The sequence below is a fragment of the Hippocampus comes genome, unplaced genomic scaffold (genome assembly GCF_001891065.2).
Source record: "Hippocampus comes isolate QL1 unplaced genomic scaffold, H_comes_QL1_v1.1 scaffold151, whole genome shotgun sequence".
NCBI classification, from domain to species: domain Eukaryota; kingdom Metazoa; phylum Chordata; class Actinopteri; order Syngnathiformes; family Syngnathidae; genus Hippocampus; species Hippocampus comes.
Window position 1 is genome coordinate 317,361 of NW_017805591.1, and position 20,297 is coordinate 337,657.

The 20,297-nt window shown below is 41.6% G+C and overlaps 1 protein-coding gene and 1 long non-coding RNA gene across 2 annotated transcripts; both read right to left on the minus strand.

Moving 5' to 3' along the window:
* Positions 1-1,750: 1,750 nt before the first annotated feature.
* LOC109522026 (cortexin-1-like) lies at positions 1,751-3,252 on the minus strand. Its single transcript, XM_019880207.1, has one exon. The coding sequence runs from the start codon at positions 2,921-2,923 to the stop codon at positions 2,537-2,539; it is 387 nt and encodes a 128-aa protein (XP_019735766.1). The 5' UTR covers positions 2,924-3,252; the 3' UTR covers positions 1,751-2,536.
* A 21-nt stretch (positions 3,253-3,273) lies between these two features.
* LOC109522029 (uncharacterized) lies at positions 3,274-18,262 on the minus strand. Its single transcript, XR_002169486.1, has 3 exons — positions 18,152-18,262; positions 13,856-13,974; positions 3,274-3,690 (listed from the first exon to the last, which is right to left on the minus strand). It is a non-coding gene; the product is annotated as an uncharacterized LOC109522029 (long non-coding RNA).
* Between the last annotated feature and the right edge of the window lie 2,035 nt (positions 18,263-20,297).

Sequence of the window (20,297 nt, forward strand, 5' to 3'; positions counted from 1 at the left end):
TACAGATGACTCGCAACCAGCCCAGTGTGTACACCGCCTCTTACCCAATCGATGACGCCAGTTTTGCTTTATGTACATACATATCTAAAATGCACATATGCTTTTGATTGCAATTGTGGGATAAATAAACATCACATACACAACTGAAGAGGAAATATACATATATAGATATAGATATTTTTATTTTTGACTGATCATACCCAGTGTATCAAAACCAAAGCAAAAAAGTTTGAAAAATATATCATTACAAAACAGAAAGACAAAGAAAAGCAATCAGCTTTGCCTCCCTCAAAGACACGGCTGAGTCACTACTTTCAAAATTGACAGTGCAGTTTTACGTAATCGGGAAGGACGGGAAGATAGCAAAAAGGAGACTCCCAAACTTGAGTCAAGATTAGAAAAATAAAGCAATATTTTACCTAAAGGTTGCTTTTGCTTCATCACTGCACATGTCAGGCAAAGAAAAAAAAACAACAATCAACATAAACTGTACTTGCAGTAGTAAGATATTATGTCTACATATATAAATGTGTGTATATAGGATCAATATGGCTTCTCAAGTTATAGACACAAAACACACGACACTGACAAGAATTGAAGGAGACACAAACTACCTGCTGTGGCTTGTAAAGCATCAAGAGTTGCAGTGCTTCTCAAGAATCAACGTCTACAAATGCAATCGGCACAAAAAAAATGTTAGCAATCCTTGATGAGCACATAAACTAATGGATGCTTTGTAACAGCCGTGATTAATTAAAGGGCCTTCTGCTTGAGTGGAAAGTCGCCATTCTTGTCTGTGTGTTAGCCTGATGTCAGCTGTCCAAATGTAAACCTTACATCAGCAGCTTTCAAAATGTCGGGGAAGCAGCTTGAGGAAGAAAAGCGTGTGTGTGTAAATTAGGGGTGGAACTAAAATTTATTTGAATCAGAAAATCAATTTTCATCAAACCGAATGGAGTCGAATTGTTACATTTTAAACTATACTGTCCTTGAATCACATCTCACTCAGTGTCTGGAAATATGGATCGAATCGAATTTGATGAGCGATGTACACCAGGTATAAATGGGTTTGATATTGCTGATGATTTTTTTTTCTTTCTTTGACTTTGATTAAATTGAATATTTGGGGCTTTAGAGATGTTGTTACTTGTAAATAAACATGACAAAAGCTGCAGCCACACTACACTGAATCAAAACGAATCGAATTTTTCTTGAAACATATTGTATCCCACGTATCAAAGTCCACATTGAATTGTCTTTTATTGTGTGCGTGAAGCACACACCCACACACACGGACGTTTCGAGCAGGTTTAACTTCACAAGTGTGTTTTGCATTTTTCACTATTTTCGTGTCCAGCGCAAGTCTAGAGCAAAGTGACCCAGGGTGCAGTTTTTTTTTTGTTTTATTTGTAGACTGACACGGTTAGAAATGGGCGTGGCACTGTTGTGGGAGTGAACACAGCTGAATTCCATCTATCCATTTTCGGCACGTGCCTAAATCTTCCAAGAGGAAAAGATCTGATAGTCGCAATATCCATCCACCCATTTTCTAATCTGTTAATCTTCACGAGGGTCGCGGCCGTGCTGGAGCCTAACCCACCCTGTTTTCGGGCAGTAGGCAGGGGACACCCTGAACTGGTTGCCAGCCAATCGCAGGGCACACAACAACCATTTGTGCTCACATTCACACCTAGGGACAATCTAGAGTGTTTCATCAACCTGCCATGCATGTTTTTGGAACGTGGGAGGAAACCGGAGTACCCGGAGAAAACCCACGCAGGCCCGGGGAGAACATGCAAACTCCACACAGGAAGGCCGGAGCCGGGATTGAATCATAATCGTGCAATAGAAAACGTCCTTAGCCTGCCGGAATACCGAGAGAGGTACAGCATGGGCTTCCAAATGCCCAAACTAGACTTGCCCCGGAACGAAAATGAAGATGCACCAGTTTTGTTGCCGAGCGCATGTGCGCTTGCAGATGGAAACAGGGCCCGTAGGTGTTGCCACCACAAACCAGTAATGGTAAAAATCATGGAACCAGAACTGGCATAAAACCAGAAATGGAAATCGTGTCTGGTGTCTCAGTGCAATATAATCAATGCAATTTGTTAAATATAAATATATATTAGACTATAGTTCCATTTAGCTGTTTTATATTCTCTCAATGTCCCCCATTTGAAAAACCCTGCCTCAAATCAATATGGGTAATGATGAAAATTGATGAATGTATTTATATTTTGCTCACATGATGCTGTGCTGTGCTGTCAAGCTTGTACAACAGGTCAGATTAAGGCAGCTTCATTATTTTGGCTTTTTGTGGTCCTGCTGGTCGGTATGAGTGCGGTCATGGTATGCCTCATATTTACATTAACGCACGTCACCCAAACTAGGATTTTACACCAACGTATTAGCAAAAAATAAATAAATAAACTCCTTGAGTCTGTTCACAATCCGATTCATTGTCCACATTTGGATTTCATTTCAAAGCTCTGAAAGATTGTATCCGTGTGCATCGTTACCCTTCTTCAACCCCTCCTTACACCAAGGCATAATCAAACTGACCCCTTTCCAGCCCCTCCTTGTGGTCAGTCCAGGATGATGCGGGCATGCGACTGTAGGGGTCCAGCAGGATCCTGAAGCACCTGACCAGCAGGAAGACCAGGAAGAGCATGAGGAGGCCCACGAAGGCCAAAGCCGTGCGCTGCTCGGCATCCACCCCGACCAAGGCCAGCGGAGGGCTGCCGCTGCCGCCGCCGCCGCCAGCGCCGCCGGGGAGGGAAGAGCCGGCCGGGGACAGCAGCAACTCGTAGTCGAGCGTGGACCCATCGCTCATCCTCCACGGGGCCCGGAGGCAGGGTTTGCACACCGACTGGATGGTTGGTGTGTTGGGGGGAGGCGAGCTGAAGGAAGGGAAGGTGTTCATGGGCAACTGATTGGAGGCTTTTCTAAATCTTGTTTGGAGTTTAAACCAAAGATTGGGCTTTTAATCGAGCTATTGTGAAATGGAGGCCGGTTCAAGTGACAACGGTGTTCCTAATCTGATGTGACAACGAGCCACAGTCTTATATTACTGCAGACTATTTATGAGGGAAATTGCAAAGCCTCAGGCGATAATATTTTGAGGGCGATAATCAGGGAAGACAGGAAGACGCGACAAGCCAAGGTCAATGTTCTGGGAACTGATACGGAGCCAATTAAGAAACAGGAGCAGTTGGGTAGCGCGGTGCGTGGACGTCAGTTCACCAATACCGAAGAGGTAGAGCCAATTAAGAAACAGGAGCAGTTGGGTGCGTGGACGTCAGTTCACCAATACCGAAGAGGTTTTTCAACAGCCTTGTTCAGTGGATGAATCAATGCAAAAAGAGCAAATGGTATGTTCTAAAAAGTCATCCCACTGTCTACCGAGAGAAAGAGTGATAAGTGGGTCAGAGGCGTCAAGGGTCCACAGAAGTTCTTCTCACCATTTCCCTTAGAGATGAGCGCCAAACACACGTACACACACGCACATGGGAAAAAAAAAGACTAATGGTGAAGCAACAAGAGGTAGAAAATGGTCAGTGTGAGTCTGTAAAATGTGTGAACTTCATTCATAAAGCGAGAGTTGAGTATTAGAATCTGCTCAAGATGACGTCCCCTGCAGACATGACGTCAGCAGCGGATGATTTACTGCAGCTCCGATTGCATCGACACCTGAAAGAAAAGTTGGAAACGCCGGTTAGAAAACTCAAAATTAATGGGATATTTAAATGCTATATTTTTTTTAAGTTTACAGTTTCTAGCCCATTTTTCCAGATTTTTTGTCCATCCATTATGTGCCACAGATACAAATTTGGACTTAGTTACTGTTATTCAACCGGAATGTTTTTTTTTGACAGAAGATGATGAATGACACAATGTAGATGAGGCACCACTGTGGAAAAAAAAACATTAAAACATGAACATTATTTCTCATCTTACATTCAAATTTGAACAAAAAGTAGCCAAAATTATTCACACGTATTGCCAAAGAACTTCAAATCACCCAAGCCATCTCCGATTACAATTTTTAGATATAAATGAAACTATTAAACTGCTGACCAGTCTCATTCGTGTTTTAATGAGCAATTAAACATGTATTTTCATCTACAAGTGACCTGGGGAATGCATCTGTTTTTAAGCATCAAATAGCGTGGTAAGCCTCAAAGGTCTTCCCACCCTGGTGCGAGACCATCGAGGACCCGGAACCCTTTCTCCGCATCCAAATACTAAGCTGACATAAACACGCTCATGTTCTGAGCTCAGACAAGGTCGTCCACTTATTCTTGTCGTATCCGTAAGCCGAGAGAGTTCCGACAAGAAGCCTTGATGGCCATAGTGGAGCGGGGCCAACTGTCATACATTCAATTGCTTGTAACGAACAACATAAGGACGACATTAAGTCACACCTTGTTCATGTCATCCTCCCACCGCTTTGCTATCATTAGTACCCTTAATAAGTAATAAGTGACAGCGACGTTAGCCATCTTTGCACACATATCTTGTCATGAAGCTGATGATGGTCAGATTAGCTGTAATGAATAGTGGCTACGGTCACCGGGATGGGATTACATCAACCCTCATTTGTCAGTGCACGGTTACACGGCCACTCATTGGATGCTCTCATTCATCTCAAAGGGTGACGGGAGGGGACAAAGTGGAGGCTCATTAATAATCTAAAATCACTCATCTCCTGTGACCGACTGAGTTTCAAATCACTGGAGACACGTAACACCCACGCAGGTTTGTTGATGACGAACAATGAATTTATGAAGATGAATAGAGGAGGTGACGGATGGGCAGAGCCCACGTTGCTACGGTGATTGATTAGCAGCAACGGGAAAAGGGGAAATGCTTTTTATTTGCCACTAACCCATCTGTCCGTCTTTGTCAATGCAGGATGGAAAGATCCAATGTGTGTGTGTGTGTGTGTGTGTGTGTCTGCGGCTGAGTAACAAATAGCCCAAAATAGGTCAAAACCTTGGAAGTCCTTTTGAAGGATATTATTACGATGATGGCGAACGTTTGGTGGCTGTCTTGTAAACAGAAGTTTGTCAGAATGTCCAGTGCTGGAGTGTCCTTGAGCAAGACACTGAATCCCTAATTGATATACTGCTTGGCAACTCATCTGCAAGTCATTCCATTAGGTACACCTGCATCCGTGAGAGGTTTTCATTTAACAGCGGTATGTAATTGTGGCTGTGCTTTTCACGTCTGCCTCACAGCTGAGATTTGGGATTTGTTTCTCGGTCCCAGCTGACAGTGTGTGAACAAAGACCGGGTTGATAAGTGGATCCCAAAAACACAGAGTCAGATAAATGATGATAACAAAAAGGTATTGGTCGAAAAGCGAGAGATCGACGAAATAGTAACAGAAATCGTTGGCGACAAAAAGCCAGGTCAATCAAAGGAGAACAAAAAGCGCTTGCAACCGGCAAGGGAAAATTGAAAACCAAAAGTCCACAAAATGAAATGACAGGTGCACAAATCCAAACACACAAACATAAAACTAGTCAAGACTTGCTTGAATAAGAAAAGAATTTACAAAACCAAAGGCAAGAAGGCAAGGCAAAAGCGACTACAAGCGAGGGCACGAGGTCTAGAAAACGGCATTTGGACAAGAACAGCAATCAACGTCAAATAATCCAACAAAGAGAAGCAGGAGTCAGAGTCCTTAAATACAAAGAAGCTTGAGTGCATGACGAGATACAGGTGCACCGCTGAAGGGACACGCCCAAGACTCCCGCTGGTGCTGAAACAAAAACAAAAACACAGTAGAGCAGAAAATGGCAGCAGCTTTCTTGTTTGGTGTTCCCATGTTCTCCCGAGGCTTGTGGGGGCTTTTCTCAGGGTGCCCCAATTCCCCCAAAATGCCTTTTAGATATGAATGTGAGTTTTTGTTGTATATGTTTTTCTCACCATACCTTGTGTGCAGTGATGGCTGTTTGAAAGTGCTCTACATCTACATTTGAGTTGAGTTGAGTTGAGTTTGTTCAGTCAAGCGCTACAAAGTTCGATCTTTTTGATGGATCAAAATAAATAACAATCTATATGAATTTATGCAAATAAACTGAATAAATTTGGCTTCAATCGCCATGTGCCACACATATTTATTTTGAACCAAATCTATGTCCACAAAAAGAAAAAAAAATAAATGCATCTCCGACCTGTCAAGTTCTATTGAGACAATTAGAGTCCACCTGAAAAAGCAACACATTTCACTGTATATGGAGCTATGTAATATAAATACATTGATTAAAATATCATTTGATGAAAAAATATTGATGAATAATTGCACTCAGATTTTTGGGGGGTGGGTCTCAAAGGGGTATCTCATTTTATTTGCTATTTTTATAAACTTCATCCTCCACCAGGGTTGGGCGAACTGACCAAAGACATTGTTCTGACATTTATTCAATTGTAGACACTTTGAGAGACAGTTTAAGTTTCACCCCAATCAATTTAAATTTGTGTGCCATTCTCGAAGTCACCTCGGAAGTCAACTGTGACCTGTTGGTTTGGATTACCTTGGATTTTTCTTTCTGTCCATTTCATATGATTACCGTATTGCGAGGCAGAATTCATTCTGTTCAAGAATCCAGTCACTGGCCCATCAGTCAAAGAATGATATCAGAATATGCCATGTGAAATGTCAAGTAGGGTTTAAAGCCTAATTTATTGCAGCTTACTGAGACACATTGGGTGCGAAATTCTTCCTTTGTGTCTGCATAACTGTAATACAGTATATTGGCTGCACGCACCAGAAACAGACGCGATTAATTAAATCATGCCGCACAAATTGTATCGTTCTTTACATTGTGTTTGATGGCATTATTACTATATGTTAGTAGAATATCAGAGTGTTATGTTAAAAACACATTAGCAACACATTTGTTGTTTTTGGGAGGAGGGCCTGGAACAGATTAATAGCATTCCATTCATTTCAATGGGGGAAAACGATTTGAGCTAAGCACGGTCACAGAACAAAAGTAGTGGGCGGCATATACAAATATTTTTCAACACGAATCATTGCTTTGTGTTAAATTTTTGAACACACTGCCACTGTCCATAGCGCAGTCACCAATGTATCCAAACTGACTGCTTGACAGGAACGTGTCATTGATATTGACTTGATGTGACTATTCATGAGTCCTTGAGTTCATTCACCACCTAAGGGACCTGCCACCTGTGGAGTGCTGCGAATGAACATGTTGGCAAGTAGGTCACCTTGGACACAAAAGAAGCAAAAATACGGGGCAAAAAAAATCCGAGGTTGAGAAATTAACCTGCAAGTATATACAATGGAGAAGCACAATCTAGCCTTGGAGGTATTTTTAGCCACTGAGAGAGAGAGAGAGACAAAGTGTCTGTGGAGTCATTTCTCTTTGCACTCTTAGCTCACCACCAGACGTCTCCTCATGCGTCGTAATTCGCCCGGCAGACAGGCGCTAGCTACAATAAGGATGATAAAGTTCGACAATTAAATACTCGATTGTCTTTCTCCTCACAGCCGTAGGTTGCGCTTGGACAAGCAGCGGAAGGAGTGCATGAGTGCGAGATGCCCGTAGAAAGACAAACAGACGCACGGAGAGTGAGCGAAATGTTCTTTCAGCCCGTGCGCATGCAAATGAGGAGCACTCAAGACTGCTGACCTTTTAAAACTAAATGTTACCACAGAAAAGGCAGCGCACTTTGAATTAACCCTTCATATGGCACGCATTCAGGTAGGGCTATAAGAAACGGCGATTTTAATAATCCATTAATCTGTCAAATAATCGATGGATTGGATACAATGATTTCATTTCCATCCCCTTATTGAAAACATGATTCACTTACCGGTTTGGTTCATAACATGTCAGGGCAAAAAGGGTGAGCACTCTTTTCCAAAGTAAAAGCAAACATTTCATGTTGATTAGATCAGTCTGCTTTCATGGAGGACTAGAGAGATAAAATTTACTGTTGAGAAAATGAAATTATGAGCGTCTAGACAATTTATAATTTAAAATAATGATCAATTAGTACGATCAATACACCAGGAGGGCCTAAGACATTTACTTACCGGTAATTACTTTTTTTTTTTAAATTTTTTGTTGTTGTGTTTATTTTTGTTTTAGTTATGGGGGAAGCAAATACCCATTTTGTGTGAAGAATATACATCGGATGTTTATCACAAAAGCTTTGGGATTTAAAAAAAATATTTCCAATGTATTTCAATGGCTGTCAAATATACTCGGATTTTGGTTATTGGAGGTATGGCCTGGTATCGCAAGTAGTAATGTTCCGCTGTATAGTTTTAAGTTGGATTGTCACTATTCCCCACTAGATGGCAGACATGGCTTATTTGCACTTACATTTGGTCTTATATGTGATTACGCTAAATATTTTTGGGGTTGGATTTGGAATGACATACAGAAGAAGTATTGTACCTAAGTTAATTTTTGTAAAGCAAATAAATCATCTTAATGTTGGTTTGATGTTTAGCAGTTTTGTGTCATCCTTAAATGGCAAGTCTTATGCACGACAGCCTTTTGCACTGGGAAAAAACCCCCACAATATGTGGTTATTTTTTTGATTCATCAAACCGTTGGATCATCATTTATGTCATTCATTTATATAGGAGGTCTGAGGTCGCCCACAGTATCGCTGAGGAAAACTTGTGGCCCCGCCCCTCCAGCATTTACGCTGTCCATCCCCGATTTAGACATTAAATTATCCATCCGTCCATTTTCAAGACCACATTTCCTGTTGAGGGCTGCAGGAGCTGGAGCCATCACAGTGAAAGGCAAACTACACCATCGAGACAGACAACCATTCCCACTCACAATCACTGAGTGAGACTTGTACCCACAATACCTGCAGAGCAAGTGAACCGTCAGTGAGGACATTGAAATTGATTTTGTTTTTAATTTAATCCCCTTTTTCTTAATAGCCTTATTTTTCTTAGATGCCTATATGAAGGGAATCTATTTAGTAAAGGAACCAAATTCGGTCAAAATGGAAATGCCACACCCCCAATAATGCAGTACATCAATGTGATTTCATCCAGCCAAACAGTAAAGAAAGATAATAATAACAATGAAACATTTGTATTCAGAAATGCTGCTCGAAAGTTACTTTTTCAGAAGGCGTATTATTCGGAATTCACCCACGACTTCTGGTAAATGTCTAAAGTAGCCCCAAAACTTAGACTTGCTCATGCGTGATGTCACACAAAATGACCTCTCATTTGGAGAGAGCCCAGAACAGCAACAAAGGAATAACTCAAAGTTTGCTTGCTTTTGAGCCAGCCTCAAGACGCTATATAAAGGGAAATAGAAAATGAAGAAATCCAAACCTGTACATCAGGTTTCAGGCCACCTGAGCACCCTCACATTCAAAGCAGTAAGCAAAGGTTGCAATTTTGAGGCAAATTTCTTGAATTTCCATGATTCCCATTGAGAAAAATGTGACATCTGAACAAATTGTGTTTGAGCTTATGGCTTCCACTCTATATCGATGCGTGCCCTATATGGGGTTATGTCAAAATAATATGTAGTGCCTCAACACTTTGCCCTCATCAGGGTGATAAATGGCGACTGCAAAACAGGAAAAGTGGTCCTCTGCTGTTGGAAAGCGTTCCAATCAGTCCACAGAGAAACTTGACATTGTGGCAAAGTAGACAAATGAGCGAGGGATATTGAGGGCAAGACAAATGGAAGTGTACACAGATGAAGGAGCAAGGGGAAAAGAACGAGCTCTTTGTGATTCTCAACAACAGCAAGCAATTCCATCTGGGAACCGGCCCCACCATCTATCATTTTAGCCACAGCTCAAAAAGAACATGAAGTCCAGTTCCTCTATCAGCAATTTTAAAGCTTTCAAGGTTACTTCCACTTTAGTATTCACAGTTCTCAAGATTCCACATCAGAGTTTGTTTTGCACATTTCTGACGCACTCTCCTTAAATAAGAATGATTTAAATACATAAGCCGGACGAAGAAGTTAGTGTCGTGTGTGTGTGTGTGTGTGTGTGTGTGTGTGTGTGTGTGTGTGTGTGTGTGTGTGTGTGTGTGTGTGTGTGTGTGTGGGCACGCTCACTCCTTTCTCCAAAGACGTCAAACAGGATCAGATTCCCGGACGTCGCCTCAGGCCCGTCGTGTCATCTCCTCTGGTTGTTTGTGTCACTGTCCCTGACAGCATGGAGCACCAGTATGGCTCAGCTTAAATCTGACGTCTTTAGATAGAGTTTGAGCTGGTCATCGGTCAATAATCATGGGATAATCCGTAACATTAGATACAACTGCACCACCAGAAATATATTAGATATCCTGGTGTTAAAAAATAATAATAATTTGGAGTTTCGAGGTATTAATTCAAGAATATGTCCATTACAGTGCAATAGTAGTTTTCCACGATGTAAAACCTGCAGTGCAGTGTCTCTTCAATTTGGTAACCAGGTGAGAGGCTGAAAGCATTAACAACAGAATGATGTTAAATTATTACATTTCTAAGGTCATCGAAAATCTGATTAAAAAAAAGGTTTTGGTTTTTTTCTCTTCCCATGGAGCCATGTGAGTCTGATTTTAACGATGTGTCTAACACACACCTCACAACCCCTGAAATTTATTGAGAAATCTAGAGCGCCCACACGCCCGCTCTATCACTCTTGCCCACCAGTATTTGCAGCACACCTCAATCATGTGCGTCATATCTGACCATCAGTTCCATCAGTCCCCCTCAACACCACGCACTGTTGTCACTTGCGTCCCTTTACAAAATTGCCCTTATCACCCTCTCCAACCCCCCTAGTCCCCAAAGCCCTCAATCCCTCCAGTCAGAGTTAATCAACATCAGCCCAATCACCTCCACTTACATCATATATTTAATTCACAAATCCGACACATGAAATATTCATACAATGAGTCGGACGGGTCCACAACTGGTAGCAAGCAGGTCAAGCGGACAAAGGCCCAGAGCTTCGAATCTATACAAATTCATTTCCTGAACAATTTATCTGAAGTTTCATGTTTTTATTTTTCTTATTAAAATTGTAATTGCACAAATTAATATTAAAGCTTCAAAGAAAAATTATATCACAAGATAATTAAAATATTAGTACTGTAGTCACATTCCAACAATGCGCATTACATTGGTAGAAGACTATACATGTAATTAAAAAATGTATCTAAATCAATATGATTCTATTGGATGCAGCCACTTAACAAAATAAACTTGAGTAAACTCAACGCGCCATTTCTTTCAGTGTACTGTACACGCAGACATGTACACAAAAATTTTACAACAAAAACAGCAGGCCCCAAACCTATTTGAGCTACTAACCATTTTCATGTGAAGATATATTTTCAAGGACCAAAATAAAAAACAATGCTTAAAAATATCACTCAACATTAGCTCGACTTAAACGAACTGTGGCCATTTGGCATATTCGAGGTTTTGTTACAGTAACGACACCTTGCAGTTGGTATTTGTTATCTTATTATGAATAACGTTGTTGTTTGCACAAGGTTGTTGTCTGAACATTATTGGACATAATCTGCTTGAATGAAGCTTCACTGTTGTCACTCCCCTTGCTCCGATGATATGAATCGCAGCGACCGGTGTTAGCCTCAATCTGTTAGCTTTCAAGCTAACATTGGAAGCATCAGCTAGCTTCCACTGCCCGTGAGTAAACAGTAACACGTTACGCCACCGGAGCTTAAGGCAGTAGAACGCCGTGCCTACGGCGTGTTGTAAACCATACATAGCAACCGACTACCAAGTATTTTTGTTGTTTTCAACCTGCAACGTGACACATTACGTTTTTTTTTTTAAATGTTCATGCCAGTCAATGTTACAGGCGTGATGAGGGAGCGTATACTGATATTCGGAACAAAATATGAACGATCTTTAAGGTCTAACGTCTGCACGAGTTGAACGCTGGGTGACGACTATTTTTCTGTATTTTCGGACCACACAATCATTAAGAATTGTCAACAATGAAAAAAATAATGCATTGTGCATTGGATTTAAAAGCTATTGTTATCGCACCTTTCATGGAAAATAATTTCTTCAGTAATTGGAGGAAAAATATTACGAGAAACACAACAGTGCGCTGACTGATAAAAGTTGAATTAAAGGAGTTGAAAAGTGGATAAAGGTCAAAATGGACGGATATAGAAGCAGATAAGAGGAAGGAGAAAAGGCGTTAAGGAGAATACTAATAGCTGTGATTCACCCCTTCATTTCGCAGCTACCTGGGGAGCTCGGGAGGTCGCATGGCATCAGTCAGATACATCTGGAGGTCGAATGGAGAGAACAAGCAAGGAGGAGAGGCAAAGAAACAGAAGACTTAAGGAAGATGAGAAGCACTGCAATATGGACATGTCAGCACTCTTAAAGTCTGAAAACAGCACTTCCTTTCCATCAGGCCGACCGTCTGTCAAATCCACCGGGACAGAACGGAGACGGTGCCAACCCGTCATTCCGGCCCACGACGAAAGCCATATATATTACATGCGCTACCCACACAACGCAACGCTCAAGAAGCATCAAGCTGGCAGGGCAAAGAGTCAGCAGGAAAGGAGCGAGACGGTTTTTGCTGCAGGCGTCTCAAAGATGCGGATGATTAGACAGGAAGTAGAACAATGTTTTGGGGTTTCAACAAGAGGGCACACACCGCAGAGGCTGGAGAGATCATATCAACACGGGAGTAGTTGTTCCTCACGATGCAGTTCTAACTGCTTCCATTCACCGAGGAAGACTCTCAACAAGATGTTGCAGTGTGTCTGACAAAAAAAAGGGGTGGGAAGTGATTCCGATACCATTGATACTGCTTATTGATCAGATTCCTTAATGGTTCTCTCATCAATTCTCTTTGGGTGAGGGAATGAAATGATGCATCATTTCACACGTCCAGTAAATCAAAATGACGAAAAAAAAGGCAGAATGTGTTACAGACGGTTTATACGGTATATGGTACATTAGAGGTAAATGGACCAATAAATTGGGAAATCGATTTCTCTGCAACCCGTGGATTAACATTCCACGGGTTATGCAAGGTTCCTTGCATAACTACCTGTAAAAAATTTAATATTAGAAACCCTTAATCAAACCCAGATGTCACACGATTTCTACTTTGTCGTGGCATTTTTCGTTTGCTGGATGCTGTGAGATGTTTCCATTTTTTTCCATCCATTTTCTGTACCATTTATCCTCACGACAGTCACAGGTGTGCTGAAGCCTATTCCAGCTCACTTGGGGTGGTTGCTGGGGTACACCCTGCTGGTCGCCAGCCAATCTAATCTTATCTGAATAATATGTTTGCCTTCTGTCACACTTGTTTGTTTGCGTGGTGGAGTGTGGAGGCAAAGGGAGGACCCAAGTGCAAAGAAGCAGGGAGCCAAGACAGGAACAGGAATAATTCCCCTGGAGGAATTTCCTTTCAAAAGAAGAAAACGATATAAACAAGGTGTGGGATTATCAAAACATTAAATTCATCAAATCTAAAATAAAAAAAGAAGGGTTCAAAGTAACATAGAAACGAATGGGATACATTCGACTCCCAAGAGCAGGAATGATAACATGACAAGCCTTACACGACACATGACAGCACATTTGGGAGACGCTGGCTTATAGGTACAAATTCTGTACTTAACAATGGCAATGTAAATCCACCCTATGATGTCAGGTATAGGCTAGTCCGTGTCATGCACTTGGGTGATAAAATGCAAATTCGAACCATAAAGCTCAGCGAGACCCTGCTGACTAACCTGATCGCTCATGACAAAAGAAGCCACCAAGTGGTCTCGGAGGTAGCGCTTAAAGGCACTAGAAAAGACATAACAAAGACACGGACACATCACCTTGCTGAAGTGAAGGCCATCTGTGCAGCTGATTACATTATTGAGTTTACGGCGTAGCGAAGAATGGGGGCCGTGGGTCGGAAAGCCTTGCGCACCAGAAGAGGCCAAACACATCTGGGCTGCAAAAAATGGGAAAGATTATCTGCACACTTTTCTTTTGTGGATCATCAGCACTTTTCATTGACACATGTCCTCACTTTTTCTTTTTTTTTTTTTTTACCACAGGATTTCCAGTTAATAGACTCTCCCTGGGAGCTAAGCATGAAGGGTGGGTGTCTGGATAGGTGGCGGGGGGTGTCTTTAAATGACACCAAATGGGTTGTTTATGACCTTGTGTGCTAGAGAGTCACATTACATACAACCAAATTGAATCACACTCACTGTGACATTGCTATTATTTCAGGGGCAATAAACTGCGATATCAAAAAATATATCGACACGCAGGTCATTTTCCCCACATAGCCACTTGAAAAAGTCATTTTCGAACTGAAGCGTATTATAGCATTTAAATTACGGCTGTCAAAACAAGGAGGCAAAGACAATTTGGTGTCTTTAAGAGAGGCCTGACAGTGTCATAAAGACGCCGCCATGGCGGGCGATGAAGAATAAATGATAGCAGATATGGCAGCTAATAACACAGACAGACTGGCACAGTGTGTGCGCTGATTCACTAATGTGCTTTTTGTTACATTGCACATCCTCCTGGTAAACCTCAGGAGGTGTTTGCGAGGCAAACCCACCACAGGGTTTTTATTTTCTTCGGTCACTCCGCTCCAGTTACAGGTCATTACGGAACGACACTGGCAGGGGCTTCCTGGAGATCAGCATTACCTCGCCGCCGTTGTTGTCTATTTATCGACAACGGTAAACTGAGAGTGCACATGGAAGCAAAGTGGTCAGGGACTACAGCATGTAGGTTGCCGAAAGGCTTGGATCAGGAATCATTTTCCACATGTGAACCCCCCCCCTCCCGACACTTAGCGGGGACATACACTGGGCTCATACGAAGTCACGACTTCTCTCATTTTTATTGCACTGTTCCCCCACTTTAACATGGTGATCATTCATGGCACCGTTGTGCTGCAGATTTTCAAAAGATCATTTGAATGTTTTTTTGACAGTATACATACAGGTCAGAATATAGAGTTATACGCCCTCAGTGTACTTCGTAGTTATCACAGTGTGCCAAAGCGAGCAGCACTGAGGTCGACTGGAAATGATGCAGCATAATTCAAAGCAAGAAGGAGAGGAAAAAGAGGAAGAAAAGGTCCCAAAACTAACTGAGCTCCAGCAGTAGCTGTTGTTCCCACAAAGCACAAACAATATATGCCTACGAGTTTGGCTGTATGCTCTGTTGTGTGTTTTGGTAAATGCTACATTCTGTTACCCGGGCTATTATGTTTCCATATATGTATTAGCATTAAGTAAGCAGACTTTTCGTTAGCCAAAACCATATGGTTTGGTTGAAAATGTTGGTGTTTCCATATTTAATTTCTGTACAGTGGTACCTCTACTTACGAACGTCTCTTCATACGAATTTTTCAAGTTACGAAACGCCTCAACAGGAAAATATTGCCTCTTGTTACGAAAGAAATTTCAAGATCCAAAAGGTAACAATACAGTATGGGCTGCTCATCGCAACTCCGAGTTTCCTGAACGCAACATACTTTTATAGCTGCTCTTCCATTGGCTATTACCTAGCATCTTCCTGGCATGCCATTGGTTAAGAGGGACCTCGACCGAATGTGTCTAAGCAGCGTCCTCATCATTCGCCCCTTGGGCCATGAGGCGTTCCGATAGTTTTGCGTAAATGTGAATCACCCAGAAAAAGTGTTCACCAGTCGGGCGATCGCTCACTCTGCTGCTGTTTGCCTTGGACATTTTCGTAGGATTGTTAAAAGCTGACAAAAGCAAATGTCCTTGGATCAGTTCAAAACGCCAGGCAAAAATACTTCGGAGAGAGACCATGAACAAAAGAGGGCAAAAAACGATGAGGACGCAGTTAAAAGTTAAATGACCATTATTATTCTTTACTCTATTTTTTTTTTACATTATGCACAACTCTCATTTATTGTGCAATAATATAATTGTAACATGCATTTGTTACATATTATAATGCATATTTATGCTTTAGAAAACACTTATGTCTAATTTTTTTTGGGGGGTGGAGGGGGGCCTTGGAACGGATTACGGCATTTATATGGAAAACAGGTCTCTACTTACAAATGTTTCTAGTTAAGAAATTCCTTCGAGAACCAATTAATTTCATCAGTAGAAGTACCACTGTATTTCATTTTTCAGTTTTAGAGTCAACTCGGAGTGACAAATAAACAGCTTGAAATGAGCACGCTTGACCTCTCATTTGGCAAACTGTACAATCGTGTGAGTGAGAACAGGTATGAAGGTATGAAGGAATGCTTCCAAAAGCGTTTTTTCAAAGGTTTAAATATATTTTCCCAAGTTTAACTTTGTTTAAAGTGTGTGGGAGGGGTAAAAACACTTTGAAAAGGCATTTACAGGAATTACAGAAATTTCAATTCTACTCAATTCATCAATGTACTATTTATAAATAACTGATCAAACCTTTAAAGTGTTTGGAAAACCACTACGCCCTTGTAATTGTTTTTAAACATTTTTTCTAGAAATACAGTTGCTCAGGCATATTTCAATACAGAAAACAGGCGGCACATGCATTATATATTGAAACATGTCTGCAAAGACAAATATAAGCGCAAAGTCACTTTTGAAATACCCGGGATGTCGAAATAATGACATGCATCCCTCCATCCACTTCAGTGCAGAACGAGAGCCACAATAACGAATTCATTGTTAAATGAATACCTGTCTGACAGTGTCTGAGCAAAGCCGAGCAAGTGTACCTAATATTGTGGCCTGTGACACAGATGCCAGGGTGGGTGTGTGCATTCAGTTTTGTAACCATGACTGAGGGAGGTTTCCTCGAAAATCCGACCAATGCACAGCCTGTGGTTACAAACATTGGGCCACATAGGAGACCTTGATTAGATTTAAACCTGGGATCCAAGCAACAAAAGTAATATCAACACATGAAAATGCAAACTAATGCTCATATCGCCAATATATCATTCACCTGAAAAGTACCAGAAACACACCCATCACTCATTTCACTTAACAAAACGTCTGCGATTCAACAGGACATCTTGGGCCCCTCTTCTGTCCAGCATCAATTTGCAAAACTGAGATTACATCATGATGGGAAAATGAGATTTACTTTTCTGAGTGACAATTTTGAAATGAAGATTCATGCAAATGGATGGCTGATTATGCACATGTACTTTGTACAAATCTAATGAGCCACAACAGAGCATCCCGCGAAATAATAAATAAGTCTACCCGGCAGGGTTATTCAATAACCTCAAGGTGTCTTGTTCCTGACTAAATGGGAATTCCACACAAGCAGCGTCATTGCGATTGCATAGCACGCTGGTGGTGCAAGATGTGGCCATACGGCTGCAAATAAATCCAAGAAAGCACGTGGTTAAATGCATTCTGGTTGATTTGCAGGTCAAGTGTTCATTTGATAAATATCAATTTAAATGAATCTGTATTGTTTCAAACATGCGTCGATACTATTTCCTAATACCATGTGTTGCAACACATTATTTGCAAGAGAGAAAAGTATCACATTTTACTTAATCTGTAAAAAATGTCAATTCGCTCACTTATCTATGACAGCTACGCACAGTGGCAGGAGGAACGATGGAAAATAGATGGTGGAAGGGGCAGACTAAAATTAACCTATGTAGAAACTTTTTTGGGGGGGGGGCCATTTTTGTTTGGTGGTGCGCCGTGTGATTTTTCTTCCCCCCTTACTAACGTGCCGTGGCTCAGGAAAGGCTGGGAAACACTGGTTGATTATATTACATAATACACCATGTTTAACTTAATGTATATCATAGTATATTATATATTACAACGCCGTACTTAAAACAGAGGTTCGACAGACAGTCAGCAAAATTCTATGGCACATTATACACCATGTTTAACTTAATGTATATAATGGTATATTATATATTACAACGCCGAACTTCAAAACAGAGGTTCGACAGACAGTCAGCAAAATTCTATGGCACACTGAGCTGGACAAACATCAGAATGGCAGTCAATGCAACTTTGCTTTAAAGCTACGTCAGACTGCAGTCACTTTAAGGTCGATCAGGAGTCTGGATTTTTGTTGTTGTTGTTGTTTGTTTGCTGTTGCTGTTTTTTTTCCCTCCCAGGCAAGCCTTTTAATCGGAACACAAATATTTTACGAACCTGATTCCAGGCGCGTTTCCTCAGCGCAGCCTCAAACTTTACGACGCTGTCCTCCTCCCTCCGCCTCCTCCTTCTCTCTTGCTGCTGTTCAGCTGCGCTTTTGCACAAACTGGAGACTCCCTGCAAAAAGCAGCCGCTCTCGTCAAGCCTCGCCCACGCCGAGTCGGCAGCCAATCAGCCAGCGACTTTCTCTACCTGATTGTACTCATCAAACGTGACATCCAAAGCCAGTGGTTTTGTTGTTTATGAAATCTTGTGACATTACCCATAACATTTTGGTCCACTTGCACTCATGAGATATGGTGCATTTTGCACCTTTTCAAAATTTAGTCGGGCATCCACACACACTTCTCACTGTGCCCCTCCCCAAATGTTATATTTAGTACATGACAGCGAAAAGTTGGCTTCAAATAGCCCGCGGACAGGACTTTGGACACCCTGTTGTTTGTCTGTGTGTGCCCTGCAATTGACGAGCACCCATTCGAGAATGTACTCCATCTCTCAAAGTCAGCTACGATAGTCTCCAGATCACCTGTGACTAGTGACAAACACACCTTAGGTGTTTTGGTCGGTAGAAGGTTTGGGTTGAGTCTCCAGGTCAGTTTGGGTTAAGGCAGGGTTGTTAGGTTTTGGGTTTGCATTAGGGTCGGGTGTAGTTTTAAGGTGACTGTAGGGTTTGGGTTGTCGCAGGTGCATGATAGATACAATTCGTCCATTGACGTGTGCAAATATAAAATGCATAGCTGATTGAAACACCACAGCCTGTAAATATCTCAAAATTGTTCTATTCAGATGCACCATTAACAGGTTGGTGCTCCTTCGCAACCATAAAATGACATTTAATAGACCTGGTAGACTTATTACTGTGCAGAGTTAACACCCCTCTGTGTCTGTCCTTGAAAAGTCTTTTAGCACGCTTCAGGCCAGACCGGACTGTTGTAAAATCGCTGCAGGCCTCCATTGAGCGTGTGCTTTGCGTAGGGGAGAACATTAATTATAAGAAAAAGTTATTTTTCTACATCTGTTTGAAATATCAATTATCTGCAAAGTGTTCATGTGCGATTTGGTTCTACATAAAGGTTTCAGAGGTCATTGTGACCTCACTCATCATTTGATCTACTCTCTCCTCAGAAGACGAGCTCCAAATGATAGCTCTCTGATGAGATTCTGGTTACATTTGTGAATAAAACACAAAATCTTCTAATGCTTCACATCACACCACGCGACATTTGCAAACCATTCCTAGTGGCCTACTCCTAAGTCCCTTCTCCGCTCTTCCTTTTTCCTGCGGGGGATGTAGTGACATCTGTGCAATCTGTGCTGCCTGCTGCCACCCTTCCATCGTGACGCCAGTTGCTGCTGGCACGATCGGTTCGTATGGGTTCCAGGTACAGTGGGTTGGTGGCGGGGAATTGTTTGTGTGTTCACAGTAAGGAGACAATTACCAGGCGGACCGGCCGTGCATGTGGAGAGGCCTTAATTAGATTTATGACTGTGGCCTTTTGGATCTTGGTGTACGACTTCCACTTTACTTATGTAATTAAAGAGGGACTTTGCCCTGTTTGCTGGGGGCATGGCGAGCTAAATGTAGACTGTAGCTCCTTTGAATTGATTAGCAGTGTATATAAAAATGCAAAAAAAAAAAAAAAAGGGAAACTGCTGAAACGCAGAACATGGAACAAGATTACCTTTGACCTCAGTCACTTGCACCATCTGCTGCCTCATATTCAGCAGAGGCCTTGGTCCAAAAATGACTCCATTTTCAAAGAACACAGTTAATATACTGCTCTTCTGATCGTATTTCCCACTTTATTCGATTTACCTTTATTGTAATATTAGGGTCATTGTTTAGTAAATCCATTAAATTATTGTACTTTTTCTTTCTCGAATACTTATTTGTATTCCAAAAATGTTGATAAATATAAACAGAAAGGGGGGGGGGGATGAACCCTACAATATACTGTAACGATGTAAAATAAATCCTCCTCTCATGTTGTCATTCAAAAGTGAGTCTTTTCATCTTTGTGAAGGTAACATTTCTGATCCAGCTCTTACATCGGATCTCATTTGATTTTGCACTTAATGTTGCTTGAGTGAACGTTTTTAATCGCCTGCCTTCCATTTGGGCAGGCAAACACAACGTCGG

Excerpts from the sequence above, each read along its gene's own strand:
- LOC109522026 (XM_019880207.1), bottom strand. The coding sequence starts at position 2,923 with ATGAACACCTTCCCTTCCTTCAGCTCGCCTCCCCCCAACACACCAACC.